At 35.0% G+C, this 20,250-nt stretch overlaps 1 protein-coding gene across 1 annotated transcript in view; it reads left to right on the top strand.

Moving 5' to 3' along the window:
* NKAIN2 (sodium/potassium transporting ATPase interacting 2) overlaps positions 1 to 20,250 on the top strand; it is a 506,022-nt gene that overhangs the window by 68,672 nt on the left and 417,100 nt on the right. The window contains exon 3 of the mRNA XM_088023742.1: positions 2,425 to 2,505. Within this exon, the coding sequence (XP_087879868.1) occupies positions 2,425 to 2,505 (81 nt within the window). The remainder of the gene's footprint in view (positions 1 to 2,424; positions 2,506 to 20,250) is intronic.

Raw genomic sequence — 20,250 nt, 5'->3', positions numbered from 1 at the left:
ATAAATAAGGTGGGAAAAGTGTATCACCATGAACAAAGGATAGGATAAAACATTTCAGTCAGGGCCCCTGGGTGGCTCAATCGTTAAGCGTCTGCTTTCGGCTCAGGTCATGATCCCAGGGTCCTGGGATCAAGCCCCACATCGGGCTCCCTGCTCGGCGGGGGGCCTGCTTCTCCCTCTCCCACTCCCCCTGCTTGTGTTCCTGCTCTCACTCTCTCTCTGTGTCAAATAAAGAAAACCTTTAAAAAAAAAAAAAACCTTCAGTCAGTCACTCTTTTATTCTTTTATAAAGTCACTTAAACCAAGCCACTGGAAACTATAAACACTTTTAATTCTTAACCTGTTACCTTTAAAGTATGACCCAACACTTCATTATATTTCTAAAACTTAGATCCAAATCTGTCAAAGAGTCAAATAAATCTAGATTTTTAGTTGTTATTTTAAATTGTAAGATGAATATACACTTTGCAATACTGTGCAAACTTAAATATTCATTGGATCTCTGTTTTATAACTAACATTCCTAGTTGCAGCCTGTCTAGGTTTCTGACCCTATATCCAGTCCCCAGCCCTTACCTCAAACAGAACTCTCAAACTCCTTCTTATGTCTTGGACCATTTAGTTTATTGCTCTTACTTTATTCTCACTGAACAATATACATATTCAGCAGTAAGGTAAATCCATCATCTGGAAAACAGCTGAGTCACTATTTATTATTACATAAACTCATCATGTAGGACCCTTACTCTTCACACTACATATGTGATCATAGTATTCTCATTAAAACCAGGTCTGGGACAGGAGAATGGGTTCTCCATCTGAAAATAGTAAAATTTTCTCTGTATTATTCCTCATTTGTTCATTGATTTGCAAAATACTTTCTGAAATCTATTTTGTACAAAGTTAACAATTTAGGGATATAAACATACATTTTAAAAAGCCCCTTTTCTCAAGGAGTTTATGATTGGACATTGGAGGAAAATATACAAATAATTAGATATAAGACATTTGGAATCAAATTAAGGGAAGCAAGAGCTCATTGGAGCACTAAGCACTACTCGTTGGGCTAAGTCAATTCTGACTGGTTATCACTCAGGAAGCGATATTTAAATTGAGCTTTGGTGAAAACCAAAATATTGATAGGTGGTAAAGGAGTACCTAGGGAAGAGAAAAATTATTAAAGGATAGAGGAATAATATACAAAATGGTACAGAGGTAAGAAATAGCTTTCTGTGTCGGCTCAACAGCAAGTAATCTGATGTGCCTGTAATCCCTAATGACATAAGAGATGAATTGAAACACGTGTCTGAAAAAATAACATGTACAAGATCATGGAGGTTCTTGAACTATGAAATAAAAATTTTGGATTGCACCATGTACAGGATGGGAGCTATTGGAATTTATTTAGCAGAGAAATGACATGATATCTTCTTGTCTTATTTTATAGAGTTCACACCTGATGTTTTCTTTGTTTTCAGCACTTTCCATCATAGCCCTTATAACCTCCATACTTTTATTTGGTAAAGTCCACAAAATAGCTTGCTTCACCCCTATGGAAGGTATTTCATCTCTTCTGTTAAGCTTTGCAGGACTTTTTCTCAGGATAGTTTATATACTTCTCCCATATTCCTTCCTTGTGCTCAACTAATCTTTTTATGATTCTTGTATAATAATAATCTCTTCTTACCTGTCTCTGTCACTTGACTTGAATTCAGGGAGAATTTATGTTTCGTCTTTGTATTTTCAGTGTCCTTCTAGCATGTTGCCCTCTAAATGCTTAATATATTTTAGTTGGCCAAATGCTGAGAACTATATCTTGGTAAGAAAAATTTGTCATAAGTGATGAAAACACACTGAATAGCCAACCGTGTAAAATCAGAGATAATAACTCAATGGTCACTGTAATGGGAGATCATGAGAGAATAAAAGAAGAAGGTGAAGAGAGACAGGAAACGAAGACACCAGAGAACTAAAGCTGGTTAGATGCGACTGAGGCATGGGGACTGATTTGAAGATGACACCAGATAACTTGGAGAAAGATTGTATGTTATCAAGCATGGGGTTGATTTTGCTAAAGGAAGATATGAGTCTCTTTTGGATGATTTTTATTTGACGTATCTGTTGGTGTATCCAATTTTATTAGATATCTGGGAAACATAATCATCCCCACTTAAAACATAAATGTGGGCTACTATAAAAGTCTAAAAGTTATCCCTAAGCAAGTTTGGGCTATAATGAGACCATAACAGTGACAAAAAAATCAACAGAGAGAAAAATGTGCACCTCAGCCTGTTCCTTAGAAATAATGTCTAATATTTTCCACTAATCTTAAGATTTGGGTGTTCAAAAGTTTAAGTTCCATTTAAATCTTACTCAGCTGATTCCAAGTTAATTTTCTGTTACTTCTCTCTTGCTTTTTCTACAGTATGCTGTCTGGCTAGTCCTCTGGGTTACCTGGAATGTGTTTGTTATCTGCTTCTATTTGGAGGCTGGAGACCTCTCAAAGGTAATTTGCCATCTGATTTGCCTGAGTCATCAGTAGTGTGTTAACAAGCAGAGTTTCACCCTCTCTTGTCACTTAGATGCACCTCGAATGAAGGTAAATTGAAAGATGTCCTCACCTATACATCTGCTTTTCTACCATCAAAGATATGTTTTAGTTTGTCACAAAACGTGCTTTTTTTATTTTTAAGCAAAACTAGTATGAAATCATGATCATTACAGTGACCATGCTGTGTATTTTTAAAACATTGACTGATGAGAGATTTCTGAAGCAGAACAGGAATTTTTTCATTTTGAAAAATTTGAAGGTTTTTGAAGTTACTTAGTTTGCTTATTACTGTCCTAGAGGTTTTCCTGTTTGGACCCAAATAGCAATGCAATAATTCAAACAATTAATGGATTTTAGTTGAATAAAATTGTTACCAGAGGGATATAATTAATTGTATAAATGAATAAAGTCTAGGAAAGACAACATACTTTTTTGCATAGTTTTTTTTTATTTTGTGCTATCCTCATGTGAATGTGTTTATGTTTGCTTGTGTATGTATATTACTGTTATATTTCTAACAGGAATGCTTTTGCTATTGAAATAATGTAGTTTTTAGATCTCTAAAAACAGCATCCTTCTTCTATTGGAATGCAATTACCAGCAAATAAGCCAAATGAGATAGTTATTCAAAGTAGTAGTAAATCCTTCTTAAGATACTTGGGAGAGTTGCAAACTTATGCTTCTTCATATTAACTTTTAAAGACAGATTTTAAAATGTTCTATACCCTTTCCTTATTAGAGCACAAAAACCCTGCAAAGATGTTGGCATTTTTTAAAACTCAGAGATGATAGCCTGCTTTAAAAGGTAAAAAGAGCTGAAAAGTTGCCAGGAAATACCCTTGTAAGGGCTTTATATTTTAGAGGGTGGGAGATGGGGGTAGCAATAATACACATTTGTAATCTAGCATATAGGAGCTGCACAAAGCACTCTGAGCATTTTCAAGAAAGTTTATTATTTAACTGTGATGTGGCTTTATAACTAGTATAAATAATCTTGATTATTTTGTTGAATGGCAAATGATGAAGGATAAAATAAGAAGTGACATTACGGTATGAGATAGAACCAAAGCTTCTGGAACCTGTGCTTTTATGATCAGATTTTGGGCACGTCCTCACTGCGGCCTTCTGCAAAATCTGCGCTGGTAGATGGCATTTCTGTGATTCTTGCCAGGCATTGTCTTCCACATTCTTGGCAGCAGGCAATCCTTTCCCGAAGAAACCGTGACCAATGAAAAGAAATTGTTCAGGTGAGCATCAGAAGGACACAGACAAGATATCTGCTTAAAACTCACACCTCCTCTGTCCTGGAAAAGCATACCTGCTTCCCCAATTAATACATCCCTGCAGCTCTATAATCTACTTTGTTCAAAGAAATTCCATACTAGAATGATTTTTAATGATATTTTTTATTTTAAATAATCATCCTAAAAACTGGAAGGCATGTATTCAGATATATTGCCTGAGTAAAATAATCTAGCAGATCAGAGTTGTAAATTATATATATATATATATATACATATATATATATATATATATATAAAGAAGAGAGAGGGAGATTTGAGCCAAGCTGGCTGCAGAAATGTTCTGTAATTGTGCTCGCTTCACCACGTGATCACTGCAGGCACAGAATAAAGCTTGTGATCTCCTGACCTCCGACATGGACATTGAATCCACAGTGAAGGCACATCCTAAAACATTGTAGTTCAAGACAGTTGCAACCCAAATGACTAAGAATTCTGCTAATGCACATAGGCAGGTAGTGTCTATCCCTTGGAAATGAAGTAGTTAATATTCCCTTTTTTTTTTCATCTTATAAACCAAGGCAAGACTCTACAGAGCACATGAAAATTTAATAATTTCCTTTTAACAAATAATCTAAAGGAAAACCATAAAGGGCAAAGTTATATAGTTATCTGTACTGAATTTTTTCCTCCCTTTGCTACTCAAAAGGTTTGAGAAAGGTGTATTTATACCATTTAATTCTTTAGCTTCTGCAACTGCCTCACATTCTTCAAGTAATGCAGCGCCAGAAGGAAGCAATGGTGATTGAAAAATGTACAGATATATGGAAACTCAAAAATGGGACTCCTGAAACTGTTGATAATACTTAGATTACAGAATATAAACTGTTTTTCCCTCACTCCACCAAAAAAATAAATAAAAAGTTTGACCATAGAAGTGGGCCAGTTTGTTTGAGGCTGAGGGAGAAATATTGGGAAATAAATTCTGTAGTCTTTATAAGTGAAAGAAGTGTGTTTATTTCCATAAAACATTTTGTAAATAGGTGATTTCTTCATAATGGAGATATCTAGGCAAGAAGTGATAAAAAGTGGCCAAATATTAAGGCACGTTTTATCACCTATTAGAGTTCAGAATTTTGTGTTGTCATTTCCCACAGTATCTTCTCTGCTAAACTATATGCCATGTACTTTGGAGCGATCCAGAAATTAGAGTCATTAACCAACCTGGTGTATATATTCAGTGATGAAATGGCTTAATCACAAGAACATGACACACAGACCTGGCCTGTTTGATCTTCAGTTCCCTTAGTACCTATAGTTATATAGGTAATATATATATTTTGTTCATCAAAAATTCTGTGTAAACCCAACACTATTATTAAACTATCTATTAGTATATTTTAATTATTATTCTCATGAGACCTAAGGGAAAATAAAACTAATCAACCAGAGAAACTGCTTTTTAAGAATTTTGTCTCAGTGAAATTGACAAAGTAATGAGAATTAGTGTAAAACAGTACATAATATGATAGCAACAAATAAACATTTATATTGCATGATAATTATTTCTACCTTATTTACATTAATTATTTGGATACTGGTGTTATAACTAAATATCCTAAAACATCCTACAGTGTGTTACTTCCTGGGTTGATATTTTAATAGATGTTCTGTTAAGAAAACAGAGATGACATTAGTTTGCAACCCAAAGTGTCTGCGAAATATGTAGGCAATTGCCTTTGAACATTAAATGTGACTTGGACTATTGGATTAATAGTCTTGTGAACTCCTCATGTAAATAGTCTTCTTGTTGCGTTGTATTATTGTGGGCAGTTGTGATTCTCTTGCTCACATATCAAATAGAGAGAAATGGGAATTAATCCCAGCTATCAACTGAGTTGACTTATTTTGAAAAGAGAAGAGATCTGCTATTTGTTCTGTAGTCTAGATTTTGAACTTCAGAGTGCGTAGCAATTAGAAGGAAAACACATGTAATATGGCAATTCACCTATTAGGTTCAGCACCTGGGAAAATGAAATTTATGAAATAAGTTTTGAATAGTAATACACAGGGAAAATATATAGTGGTCTTCAGGTTATCTGTAAAAATCTGTATCCTATTGGATGTGATACAATTGTAAATTATTCTGAAGCTGAAATTATATTCTAACACTTTTATTTATATGACTATTTTGAGCTCTTAGTTTCTACTTTTGTAATTTATGCAGCAACATTAGAGAATGATGCACCTGTCTTTAGAAATAAATTTACAGAGCCTAAAGGAGTAACAAAGGGTTTGATTTACAGTTCACACAACCCAATTTGTTTGTGTTTAACCCTTTGAGAATCGGGATGCAGATACATGTCTCTCAGTCTTCATTATATTATCAGAAACTTATCTAGTTAAACATAGCCTAAAGCAATTAATGCTGTGTATGTTTCAGAATGAACACATTTAATAGCAACTTTTGGAAAGCGGTGATATTTTAATAATTTTGATAGTCGCTTCTAAGATCTGATATAAATTTTCATTTTAATAATTTGAGATTAAAAAGCCATGTAAGAATGTGGGCTATCTAAGCTTTGGGGAATAAAATTGCACTCTTGCAAATGTAAGAGACAAGAAGAAGATAAAACTTGTCACACACTATAGGCAATAGGAAATAAATCCTTAAAACCAGATGTAAAGTACTGTGTGGGAAAAAAAATGTACTATTGCAACAATCCCAGTTTTATTCCTTCTATAAAAAAATTATTCATTTAAAGAGGTATCTGATATTTGGATATTTTCTGCTCAGTGAAATCAGTGCTTGTATCAAATTTTGCTTTTATGATTTCATACAGAAAAAGATGGTTTGGAGAGAAATCTGCTATAATCCTTTTTAATTCAATTAGCGGTGTTCTTCAAGAAGTAAAAATATCTGTGCAATTATTCATAAAAAAGAACACCTCGGCGTGTGGGTGGCTCAGTTGTTAAGCATCTGCCTTTGGCTCAGGTCATGATCCCAGGGTCCTGGGATCGAGCCCCGCGTCGGGCTCCCTGCTCAGTGGGAAGCCTGCTTCTCCCTCTCCCACTCCCCCTGCTGTGTTCCCTCTCTCGCTGTGTCTCTCTCTCTGTCAAATAAATAAATAAATTCTTTAAAAAAAAAAAAAAACCACTGATAATTTATTTAAGACTAAATTTAACAAATATAAAGAGGAAAATTGGTTGGATTTCTTTATTTTGTTTTTCTAACTGTAAACTGTCTATAGTCTAAGAAAACTTCACTTAACTATTACTAAACTAATAGGAAAATTTTTCATTTCCCAGTGAAATGAAAGATTTTGCTTTAGGATGTAGAATAAAAATGTCCTACATGTAATTAAGAGTTAAATATAATGTAATCTTGCCCCCCAAATAGAAATAAACCAACGTATTGTAATTTGGTAAAACCATCACTGCCTCTCTTCTCTTGTTTTCTTTAATCGTGTATTGAAATAAACGGCCTATTTATTACTTCCTCAGTTCTCTTTGCTTACTTTTTCCACTTCATTTTAATACCCCTAAAGTGAGCAATAGAGTCCTTGAACCTTTCTACTTCTTTGCCTACATTCTTTCACTTGAAAATGCCATGTACTGTCATAACTTAAATTACCATATTTGTACATATATCTACCGGATTTATCTCTTCAGTTCTGACCTTATTGCTAAGTTAAAGTACCACACCTCCAACTTTCTCTTGGTGTCATGTCAATTCCATTGTCACCTTAAATTCTACATGTCCAAGAGGATTTTTCATTATTTCCAGAGAACCCAACTTTCTTAATTCACATCTGACTCAGAGAAGAAAATAAATGGCAAATTATATTTTGAAAAATGAATAAAAGAGGAAAAAACATAATTTGGCAGAGAGGGGCCTACAGAAATACTTATAGTTTGATTATGAGATGAAGCAAGAAATTGACTTTTTAAAAAAATATATAGTGGTTATATGTGTATATATTATAAATTTCAGACACCGACAATTCACAAACAGTAGTGAAGTCATGATATTCTGTAAAGGTAAGTAACCACAAAGAGATGAGCTGACTTCTTAAATATGCTATACCCTGGGGACATTTGCTGATTCTGATTAGAGAAGGATGTTAAGAATCTAGGCTTTGAACCCATATGTGACTATTTCTGGGGTATGTATAAATCAGGATAGCTTTGGGGTAGAGGTCCTCGAGCACATGGACAGTTGTTTTTTTTGTTTTGTTTTAGAGGGTTTTTTTTTTTTTTTTTTTTTTAGGGAATTGGTGAATTCTGTAAGGCTAAAAACATAAATAGGAATACTAAAAGCAGAGTAAAAAATTTGGGGCAGTCTTACAGAATGGAGATTGAAGATGGGAGTGGGGCTCTACATAATAAACTCAACTTATAGTTGAGAAATCTGTAGAGTGAACCAGGGGCAAAGGAGAGGTACCACAAACATTTCCAGAGCTAAAATCCAGGCTCAATTCAGTATAGTCCTTGATTAAAATAAGCTGATCAGCCATTGCTTCATCTGTCTTGTTGAGGAAAAAGGGAAACACCTCAAGACATAGACAGCATTATCTTATTCTTTACAATTTATTTTTGTGCATGATATCAGGCAATTGAAAATTCCTACACTTGCTAAAAGAGAGAACCTCATTACCAAAGGTGAAGAAAAAGCAGACAACTGAGGCAGGGCAACAGATGATGCAAATATTTTAATTACCTGATAAGGACTTTAAAAAACTAATATGTTGAAGAAAATAATATATTGAATATATTATTAAGAGATAATATATTTATAGATGAAGAGGTAATATATTTAAAGATGAAGAATTTACCCTCACAGATTCGGGATCTATATAAAGAATCAAATGGTAATTCCAGAACTGAAAAATACAATATTTAAAAGCAAGAACTCATTAGGTGTATGAATTCCTGAAAGATTAGAAGACAAGATTGGTGAACTGAAGGATAGGTTAATACTAAATATCCAAAACAAAGCACAGAGTCAACAAACACAGAAAGGAAAGAATAAAACTATAAAAAGAATGTCAGAAAAATATAGGGCTCAGCTAAAGTTTCGGTATACAAATGTTGAATTTCCAGATGGAGAAGAGAGATAAAATTGGACAGAAGCGATATCTGAAGAGACAATGACAGAGAATTTTTTAAAACTAATTAAATACATAAACCCACAGACTCAAGAAGACTTTCAGATCTCAAGTGGAATAAATATCAAGAAAACCACATTCAGGTATAGCCTAGAATCATTGTTGAAAATCAAAATCAAAGAGAAAAATCTTAAAAGCCATCAAAGATGAAAGACTCATTGCCTTTAAAGAAACAACAAAATGACTGACAATTGAACTTTCAGCAGAAACAATGACTCTAGGAGGCAATTGAATGACACCTTTAAAGTGCTTTAAAAGTGGCAGCCTAGAATTTCATTCCTTGCAAAAATATGGCTCAACAATAAAGGTAAAGTAAAATTATTTTCAGGCAATAAGAACTTAATTCACTACCAGCAAACATGCACTAGAAGAAATATAAGCAGGGCACTTGCTGTGATGAACACAGGGTGTTGTATGGAAGTGTTGAATCACTATATTGTACACCTGAAACTAATATTACACTGGATGTTAACTAACTGGAATTTAAATAATTTTTTTTTAAAAAAGGAAGAAAAAAGAAATACTAAAGAGGAGTTCTTCAAGTAGAGGGGGGAAAAGTTCCAGAGAGAAAAGTGGAATTTCAGGAAAAAAGGTAATAGAAAGGATAAATATGTGAATAAAAAAATACAAAACCATAACAGTAAAGTCTTTTGGAATTTAAATGGACGTAGAACTAAAATGCATGAGAACAATAGCACAAAAGGTAGAAAAGAGTTAAAGTGTTCTAGGCAAGGAAACGGTAAAGATAATACTTATAGTAGATTATAATATTTCAAGGATTAATAATTTCTGGTGTAGTGACTAAAAGAAAGCATAACTGCCAAAAACCAACTATAGATGAAAAAATTAAATGATAGAAATAATTAAATAATCCAAGTGAATCTAAGAAAGGCGAAAAACTAACAAAAAACAAGGACGTCAAGAAGAAAACAAATACCAAGATGCATGCTATAATGTCAGGAATATCAGTAATTACATTAAGTGTAAACCAAATACTTAAAAGACTAAGACCATCAGGTCTGGATAAGGACACAAAACCCAACTATATGTTATATATGAGATCCATCTTAAATCTAAGGATTTAAATTTAAAACTAAGAAAAAGTAGAACATATATATCATCTAAATACACACAAAACATCATGTAATTCTAATTATCAGATAAGTTAGTGTTTAAAGCCAGAAGTAACACTAAAGATAAAGAGGATATGCCCATAAGGATACAAAAGGTCAGTCCACATGAAGATATTACAATATTGCCTGAATAGAATAATATAGCTGCAAAAAATATAAAGCAAACATGGACAGAATTAAAAGGAGAAATAGCCATATCCACAATCACAGTGGAAGATTTTTAATACTCCTCTCTGAATATATCGATCAGATAAAAATTCAAAAAGGACATAAAATATCTACACAACACAGTTAACACATTTAAGGAACATATATAGAATACTATACCTACCCATGTAAAAGGATGCATATTATTTTCAAAGACACAAATAATATTCAATTATAAAATGACTCAAAACATAGAAAAGTGAAAATATAGAATTATTGCAATTATCCAGCAGGTATTCTCTGATCAATGTGGAATTAAGCTAGAAAATCTGCTGTGGCTTAGAAATTAAGCAGTACACTTCTAAATAACCAATAAACTCAATAGTTTGGAATGGAGATTAGAAAATATTTTGAACTGAAAATATAAGGCAATGAAGCTAAAGAGGTAAAACATTTGGCCTTCCACAGAGATGTTAAAAGAGAAGAAATGTTAAAAATTTAATGATCTAAGCTTTCATACCCAGGAACTAGTAAAGCAAAGGAAACCCCTCGAAAGTAGGTTTGAAATAATGAAGAAACCAGAGCTCAATATACATGTAACAGAAAAAGAAATCAATAAAGCCAAATTAGTTTCTTTAAAAATATTAATAAAATTGTTAAAAACCCTATCAAAAGAGATCAAGGGGAAAAAATAAGTAAAAGCACATTTTGCTAATATTACAAAGGACCCTACAGATTAGACAGAGTATATTATGAGCAAGGTTAAGCCAATATATTTGACAATCAGGGTGAAAAAGACAAATTCTTCAGAATATACAACTTGAAATAAATTTAATACCTGAATAATTGTATCCATTAAAAAAATGAATCATCCCCCAAAAGATTCCATCATTAATTCAAACATTTTAACAGAGGGAAAGAAAAACAACACTTCATGTTCACATAGCTTCACTATGAATTCTTAAAAACATTTAAGAATGTTTTAATACCAATCTCATTCAAATTCTTTCAAAGAATAAAGTGGGAATGCCTCCTATCTTATCTTATGAGCCAGCATAACATTGCTTACTGGAGACATGTAAGACTGTCAAATGATACACACATTACTGAATTAAAATGTAATAAGGTAAACAAAAACAAAGAAAAATGTTAAATATCTCTGTATAACTTTATAAATAATTAGGAATTATTTTTCACACCATATTATAATATTTACTTATATTTCCATCTCTCCTACTAAACTTCAATTTGCCAAAAGGCCATATGTCATCATCATTAATCAGGAGAATGTTGGCCACTGAGCTACTACATAACAGTGAGGAATTATCGAATCAATTAAGAGCATTTTATTTTTTAATTTTTATTTTTCAAAGAGCATTTTAGATGTTTTTAAATAAGCCTATTTGATACATCATAAAACAAATGCAACAAGTTGCTCTTATCAGTACGTTCTATGTATTTGTTTACTTAACTGTCCCTTCTTCAATGTAGGTTCGTGTTTTATTCACCCCAGGGCCAAGGGAAATGACATATGAACAGTGCTCCCTGGAATGAAATCAAATCCTAATAGAGTGGATTTCAGTAACTGTCTAGCTCCACCAAATAAAGCTCCTGGAAGCATTCCCTTCTACTCCACCATTGCATGGGTAGTGGACTCAACATCTTTTGGGGCTGGCCAAGCACTCTGTGGTGGTAGCAAGCAGAAAGAAAATAATCCAAGCAACTGGCCACCAAACCAGGGCTTATCAAGGTGAAGAATCGTATGAATCACCTGGAGATCTTTTTAAAATACAGGTTCTGATTCCTTTGGAGTAAGGCCTGAGTTATTTCGTCTCTAACAAACTCCTGCATGATGACATTTGTATTTGTCCATTAGTCATACTTTAACTTGTTAAGGCTTAGATTACCCAGAACCTTTAAACAGCAGAGTTCTTGTTTTCTGGCTGTCCTTTAAAGCAAGGATCCCAGTGTAGATCTTGATATTTGTGCATATGCAAGTTTGTTACCTGATTTATGACTTGATACTGATTCTAACCAAGGTATCGAGAAGAAACACAACAGATTACCCAGAGTCCTGGGAAGAATTTATGCTTAAATTCAACCTTTAATACCCAGGTCATATGTAGCCTTTCTTTGTGTGGCAAAATACTTTCCAGGAACCTCCACATACCTTTTTCTATAATGGAGCTGACTAGCCATGCCTCTAATCTTACTTTGTTTGCATATTCTTCTATTTATTTTACTTATTTATTTATTTATATTATTATGTTATGTTAATCACCAAACATTATATCATTAGTTTTTGATGTAGTGTTCCATGATTCATTGTTTGCGTATGACACCCAGCGTGCATATTCTTCTATTACTATACATGATTTACAGAAGCTGAAGATCCCTATTCCCGGAGTAACAAAGCTATGGTATTTTAGTACAGCTCTGATTGAGAACTACAGCCATATCTGAGAATCCTCACTGGGAGTCTGGCCTTCTTCTCTTGTGATTAAAACACTGAAAACCGTTTCACAATTCTGCTGTTTCCTTTCATACTTGAGTCACTTTGTCTTTCCACTAGAACTAGATGCAATATGCAGTTTCCATGCCTCTAGTAAATTAATGCTTTAGTTTGTATTTTCTTAATTTGATGTCTTTCCCTCTTGCTGATTCTCCCTCCAAATGCGCCTATCAGTATCAAGAATCCCATCCTTTCTTTGGTGGAGCTTCACCGTGTTTTGGGTACTGAAAGGCAGACCTTCCACCTAGAAGAGTCCCCATGAGCATTAGCAAAGTTTGGGGCGTGAACAAGCATTATTTCTTGTTATTTCAAGCTGGATGATTCACAGGCATCATACATGCAAAATGTTGGTAGAAGATCTTCCCAGAGAAGGAACAATGAGAATAGGCAAGTTGAGCATCTCCCTGGAGTAGCAGAATGGTCTCTGGGTATTGACGTGGCTCCCCTGAGTCTCTGTACTTCTAGCAGAGTTTAATGTGTCAGCCTCAGAATGCTGATTCAGCTGCTGTCCACATTGGTTAGGATCTGCTGTGCATTCAAAGGCACACCCTTTACCACTTCATCAGCTACACCCAGTACATTCTCTTTAGGTTTGGGCTAATATGGTCATAACTGTTCACTTTACAATCTGCTATTAAATGCACTATGTGCGGTTTTCCTTATCCAAACTTTCTTTTTCAGTAACCTTTATTTTTTTCTTATAACTCAAAAACTTTGGTTTCAAAGCTTTCTTTTTTTTTTTAAGATTATTTATTTGAGAGAGAGAACAGAGTGAGCGAGAACACGAGTTGGGGGAGGGGCAGAGGGAGAGGAAGAAGCAGGCTCCCCACACTGAGCAGGGAGCCAGAAGCTGCTGGGCTCAATCCCAGGACCCTGGGATCATGACAAGCCGAAGGCAGATGCTTAACCGGCTGAGCCACCCAGGTGCCCCCAGAGCTTTATTTCTGACAGGGACTTTGAGAAAGTCTTTTGGAAGTTAAAAAAAAAAAAGAAAAGAAAAGAAAAGAAAAGAAAGAATCAAGCGCTAGCCATTTCTTTCTTTTTGCATTGCTACTAAAACAATGATAATTCTCTTTGAAGCAATGAGGATGTCAGTGACTCACTAGGGAAAGTTTGTAAAAGATAAGTATCAAAAATAAAGCACACAGATTAATATTCCAAGATAGTGTCCTGCTGGAAATAAAAGGAAAGCAGATACAAATGTGCTCTACACAATTGCCATTCCTGTTTGTCTCCAGAGCCTAGTCTGTAGAGATCCTCCTAGAACAGCATTTTTTTCTATCCCTAGTCATGCTTTTATAGGTCTATTATTTACAGATCCCATGTAAGAATATGAAAACATGTTTGCATTGTGAGTCCCATGGCTTTAAATTTAAATTTTTTTTTAAGTTGAAAACCACTGCAATTTTTTAAAAACCTTGGAATAATTGGTCCACTTTAGAATGATCTCCTATTAAGTAGGCCCTCAGATCCTGGAATAGTTGCAAAATTTACTTGAGAATTACATCCAGTTCAGCATGGTCCACCCAGCCCCATGTGTTCTCAGTCTGGGATAACCTTATCAAAATCACACCCTTCACTGTAAACCATTGTCCTAACGTGACCCCTGGAACTCATTTGGAAACTAAATTGAGATTGGCAGTTGCCAAATTAGCTTTAGAGGGTAGAATGTCAATCTCTTCGTCTACGGATTCACTCAGGGATAATTGATGAACTGTGGGATATTATATAAAAATACAACTCAAACAATATTAAATCATGAAATAAATGAAGTTTTGTTTGTTTGTTTGTTTACTTCTGGCATCCAGGGTTATTTGGCTAGAAAGAGCAAATAAGTGACTATCTTCTGTGCTTTTCATATGGTAACTGAACTACTGTCTTCCCTCCTGTGCTTAAAATTTACATTAAAAATGCCGTTGAACCTTTGGATTGGTAGTTTAGTACACTATAGGTAACCAGGGAGCAATGTTCTGTAAATACTATTATTAGACACGAAGCAATACAAAGAAAATGAGACTATTTAAATCTCTACCTGATTGAGAATTGTATGAGGAAATTTTGAAATATTTAAGTTGTTTTACGTTCAACATAGCACTTAAAGCGTTACTTCACCTTCTCTTCTTTGAAGATTTATTTTCAACAGTTAGTAAAGCAAAATGTGTATACAGCCTGATGCAACCAGAAAAGCAGCTTAAAAGGGTAAAAAGAGGAAGATGGCTCACTAATAAACAGCCACTTATTAGAATATAATTAGCCTTTCCCCTTCATTAGCACATGTGACCTGCTAGAAGAATGGGTCTGATGGTAACTGCAGGACTCCAGGGTTTCCACACTCATAGGTAGTATAATATATAAAACTGCAGTAATTAGGAGGTATTTCAAGAAATGTCATCTTCTTCATATTGTAAAAACTAGGCATTTGGTAGCAAAGTAGCACATTGATACCGTAGGAACAATCTGTCCCTTTTCCACTCTGACAGAAAAAAAATCTCTAGTGACCGGTCCTCACATTTTTCATTTGAATTGCCAGTGAGAATGAGTTTGGTGCTCTCAATTAGTCCCGAGAGGGGAATCAATATCATAAAATTTGGCACAACCGGCAATTGTTTCTGAAGAGATCTGTAGCTAGCGAGGCATTCGGAAGGGCTGTGACCCTCCTGGGGGTACTCTGGATACACCAGATTCACCAGGCAGCATGCAGAATGGATGCACTCGAGCTTTTGCACTCTGATTTTATGAGCACTAAAATTAATCCATTAAGCATTTTGTACACCAGACCCCCCACTACTTACTACTCAACGCATTTATATAGTATGTTAACTGTGGCATCATGGTGTGTGGCATAATGAGTTTGATTCTTCTTGTCTTTTTGCTTCCTGTTTCCTTCTTCTCAATGGAAAAAAAAATAGATAGCTGAGTTTAATATTGCCAAATAGCCAAATAATGAGGACCTGCTGGATATTTTTTTCTCTTCAAATTATTCCTCAGAAAATACAAAGCCAGAAGCACAATTTGAAAACAAAGATAGCAGAATAGAATCTAATAGATAAAGTGGATGTGAATGTACAGTGCAAAAACTGTAAAGTATTAACTGCTAAGGAAATAATGAGAAAAGAGTGTTTCACAGCAATCTTCTATCCCTGGAGTAATAGGCCCTCAGTCTGTGACTAATTCCATTATTTATTAAGAGTGCAAGTTGTAGCAACTTCATGGGTTTCTTTTAGAAAAGTAGAAAAAATATTGTAAATGTGATTTATAAGGGTTATAACATTTTCCAGGTTTAGATCACTTGCCTGGTTGTAAGCTTTTTTATTTTCTGAATGATTCTATTCTCTTGAGTATTGCATAAGATCAAAATCTCTCTATAGGGGCGCAAGTGACATGATCCCATTTGGAAAACATTATCAAACAGTCAAGCAAAAATGCAAATGAAACACAAACCCAAGTATTTTCCCTGACAACTATGAAATTACTAAATCTGAAGACATATGAAGATTGAAAAAGGAGGGGAATAAAGCAATTATATGTTCAGAGTAAAGGAGAAACTGAAATGGTTTGGGTGATACATTTATTGGTACCGCAGAAAAGCTGCGGTGACAAAATAATGTAAATGATCATACAAAGTGTTATTCCTTGAAGGGATTTGGCTTCAGAATTTCATAGTCTCACAGGATATTTTGTAATCTCTATCATCATTTGACCATGTTTTGGGCCACATTTCAAGTTATATTCTCCCAGAATGTGTTAAAAGCAAAAGCAACATGAAAAGTCAAAACTCTGAACAGCACACGAGGTGGGCGGTCTGTGACATCTATCGCCCTCAGATCTCCAGGGTCTGTTCGATCTGCATTTGTGTTTCCTGGAGCTGTCTGCTCATTCGAGGACGTTGCCCTACCCAGATGGAAGAAAGCCAGTCTTTCAAGCTCACTAGGATTGTTGTCCTCAGGATTTTTAATGATTTTGTTTTTTTGTTTGCTTGTCCTAATTGATGAACTGAATGAAAAGAGAGGAAACTCAAGCTTCTTCATATTGAAATGTACTCTTTAGGAAAACATACTTACACAGTTTGGAAATTGTTAAAAAAAATATTAACATGAATAAAAACAGATCACCTAATGTGGTGACTTTGCATTTAATTTTCTTGTATTGTCAGAGTATAACCTCAGTTTATGTGTCAAAATCACATATATCTAAATTGCTGGCAAATGCTATTCTGCATTATTATTCTAATTCTCGCTCAGTTTTTTTTATTTCTATATCATATTAACATGCTTCACTAAAAACTAGTCTTTGTTAAAAATATTTGAACATTATAGGTTGATTTTTGTATTTGAATGAACTTAAGCACAGTATAAAATAACTCATATTCTTCTCAGTTTTCTGAAAATGTAAAGAGTTTAAACATTATTCTAAGTGTGATGAGACATTCAATATTTTTCTATTTATAGAATACTTTTCTATTTATAGAATATCACCAGGACTATTGTGAAGATATTCTCTAGGGGGACAAAAATAGCAAAAGGAAAATTAGTCTGGACACTTTTACATATAAGTTATAAATGATTTGGATTGAAAGGAGGGGTGGCAGTGATGACAGTGACAAATGTCAAATGTATGATGATGTCATTAAAGATTATATCTAGTTACATTCTTGATATCACATGAAGTTAGGGCACCAGGATTTATTAATGTTGTGGATGCAGGCTGGAGGACGTGAATTATCAGGGTTGAGCCTGAGCCATTAAGAGAATTCGGTGTTTCCATTTAATGAGATGGGGGAAGACAAGGAGCAGATTTGGGAAGAGAGGAGGGGTATGTGTGCAGAACCAGTTGCTGTATTTTGTCCATGTCGTATCTGAGCTGCTCATTAGACATCCCAAACGGTCTTGTCAAGTAAACAGTAGGATATGTAGGTCTTTCATTTAAAAGAGGTACACACACACACACACACACACACACACACACACACACACATACTAGAATATTACTCATCCATAAAAAAGAAGATATTGACATTTGTGACAATATGGATGGACCTAGAGGGTATTATGCTAAGTGAAATAAGTCAGACAGAGAAAGATACCTATCATATGATTTCACTTATATGTGGAATTAAAAAAAAAAAAAAACAGACTCTTAAATACAGAGAGCAAACTGGTGGTTGCCAGAAGGAAGGTGGGTAAGGGGTGGGAATGAGTGAAATAGAGAAAGGGAATTAAGAAGCACAAACTTCCAGTTATAAAATAAATAAGTCATGGAGATGGAAAGTGCAGCATGGGGAATAGAGTCAATAATACTGTAATAATATATGGTGACAGATGGTGACTACACTTATCTTGGTGAGCACTGAATAATGTATAGAATTGTTAAATTAATATGTGGTACACCTGAAACTAATATAACACTGAATGTTAATTATGCTTCAATTTTTAAAAATTAAAAGATAATAATAAAAGAGGTTTTGAACAGTAGATGTCGACTTGATTCATCAGTAGATAAAGAGGGTTTAAAGGCACACGAAAGGAGATCTCTTAGGGAAGACACATAGGGGAAGGAAGAGAACTAAGGATTGTGCTTTGGGGGCTCTACAACTTGGCAGGTCTGGGAGAGGAGGACCCAGACAAGGGATGAGGGAGGAGTAGACAGTGAAGTAGGAAGAAAGGCAAAGACTAGTGAGTGTCCTAGAGGTTGAGTTAAAAAAATTAAGATGGAGGGATGATAAATTCTGACAAGAATGGGGATTGAAAACAGAGTATCAAACATAGGAAAGTGGGAGTTACTGCAGACTTCGGGAAAAAAGTGGTGTCGATGGAGAAATAGTAAAGAAAACTTTATTAAATGAGCTGAGGGGAGAAAATGAAGAGAGTGAGTAACACCAGCTTCTTCCAGGACTGTTGCCTCTAAGAGGCAGAGAAACAAGGCTGCAGGGGAAGAGATGCAGGACAGCCTAGGGAGGTTGGTTTGTTTTTATATGCTTTGTCCATGCAGATATTGGAGAACGTTTGTATGCTCATGGAAACAGTCCAGTGAAAGAGAGAAACTCATGCTACAGGAGCAAAGTTCTTGAGGAGCTGAAAGTAGAGGAGGAGATCCAGTACTCAAGTGGAGGGTTTGACCTTATATAGGAACAAAGACAGTGCATCTGTTGCAAGAAAATGCAGAGCTGATGGTTATAGGTGCTGGCTGACTGAGAGGATTAATGTGAGACAATAAACTCTCTTTTAATTGTTTCACTGTGCTTCAGTAAGGTAAGGGGCAAGAAACATCAATTTGAGGGGTAAAGTGTTTGGGGCTTTTTAAATTCAATTTAATTAACATATACTGTATTATTAGTTTCAGAGGTAGAACTCAGTGATCCATCAGTTGCGTATAATACCTAGTGCTCATCACATCACATGCCCTCCTTAATGCCCATCACCCAGTTACCCCATCTCTCCACCCACCCACCTCCCCTCCAGCAACCCTCAGTTTGTTTCCCAGAGTTAAGAGTCTCTTATGGTTTGCCTCCCTCTCTGCTTTCATCTTATTTTATTTTTCCTTCCCATCCCCTATGTTCATCTGATTTGTTTCTTAAATTCCACATATGAGTGAAATCATATGGTATTTGCCTTTCTCTGACTACATTTCATGAGAGGTAAAGTTTTGAGGAAGAAAGAGAAAAGGAAGTCAAGGTTTTGAAGAAAAAGGTGGGGGGGAGTGTAGATGAATGGAGTGGCCCATGAGAGTGAACTTAACATTGATTTTCTAACAGCAGTGATATAGATGTGCTGAGCCATCAACATGGTTGTCAGGTGTTACCTATGACCTGTGAAATTCATGGATGTGGGCTCGTGAGGCTGAGTAGCAGTGCTGGGAGCCAACACAGTAATTTGCCTGTAACTGTTACCACATTAGCTTCATGCTCTTTTGAACCAATTAAACAAATTAGACTTCAGAGCTGACTAGCAAGTGAACTGATTTAGCATCAGTTTTTTGGGTTGGTTCCTTACGCGCAAGGTTTTAAGTTTTGTTTGTTTATAAACAAATTATTAGTAATTAAAAAGCAGTATGAAAGTGTCCTGTCTTAATTAGAAACTGGGACAAAGCGTTACGTGCCAAGACATAAAAAGCATTGTATATATTAGGGGAAAATATCTGGCAACAATCTAAATACCCAACAGTAAGAGAATAGTTAAGTAAGTTATGATACATCCATATGCAGTTTATTTTACAGTTCTTTTAAAATCGGAAATAAAATTCTAAAACTATAATAATGAAGATAATTCCATAGGAAAGCATTTAACACACGCGAGACGCTGTCTGAAAACCTCTGGCCAGGCTCCCCAGCCCCTCCGGCCCCTGTTCATCTTGCAGACTTTTCTCCAGCATTCTCCCTTCTGCTATTCCTCAAACCTCCAAGCACGTTCTTGCTTCAGGTCCTTATTATGTGTTATTTCTTCTGTCCAAAACCTTGTTCCTCAGACTGTCTCATTCCCTACAACTGCTTTTCTTCATACAGG

This window comes from Eumetopias jubatus, unplaced genomic scaffold, assembly GCF_037043125.1.
Source record: "Eumetopias jubatus isolate StellerSeaLion01/CBP00866 unplaced genomic scaffold, mEumJub1_p1.0 scaffold_6, whole genome shotgun sequence".
NCBI lineage: Eukaryota > Metazoa > Chordata > Mammalia > Carnivora > Otariidae > Eumetopias > Eumetopias jubatus.
The sequence above is the reverse complement of the archived record's forward strand: the minus strand, read 5'-3'. Positions and strand labels throughout refer to the sequence as shown.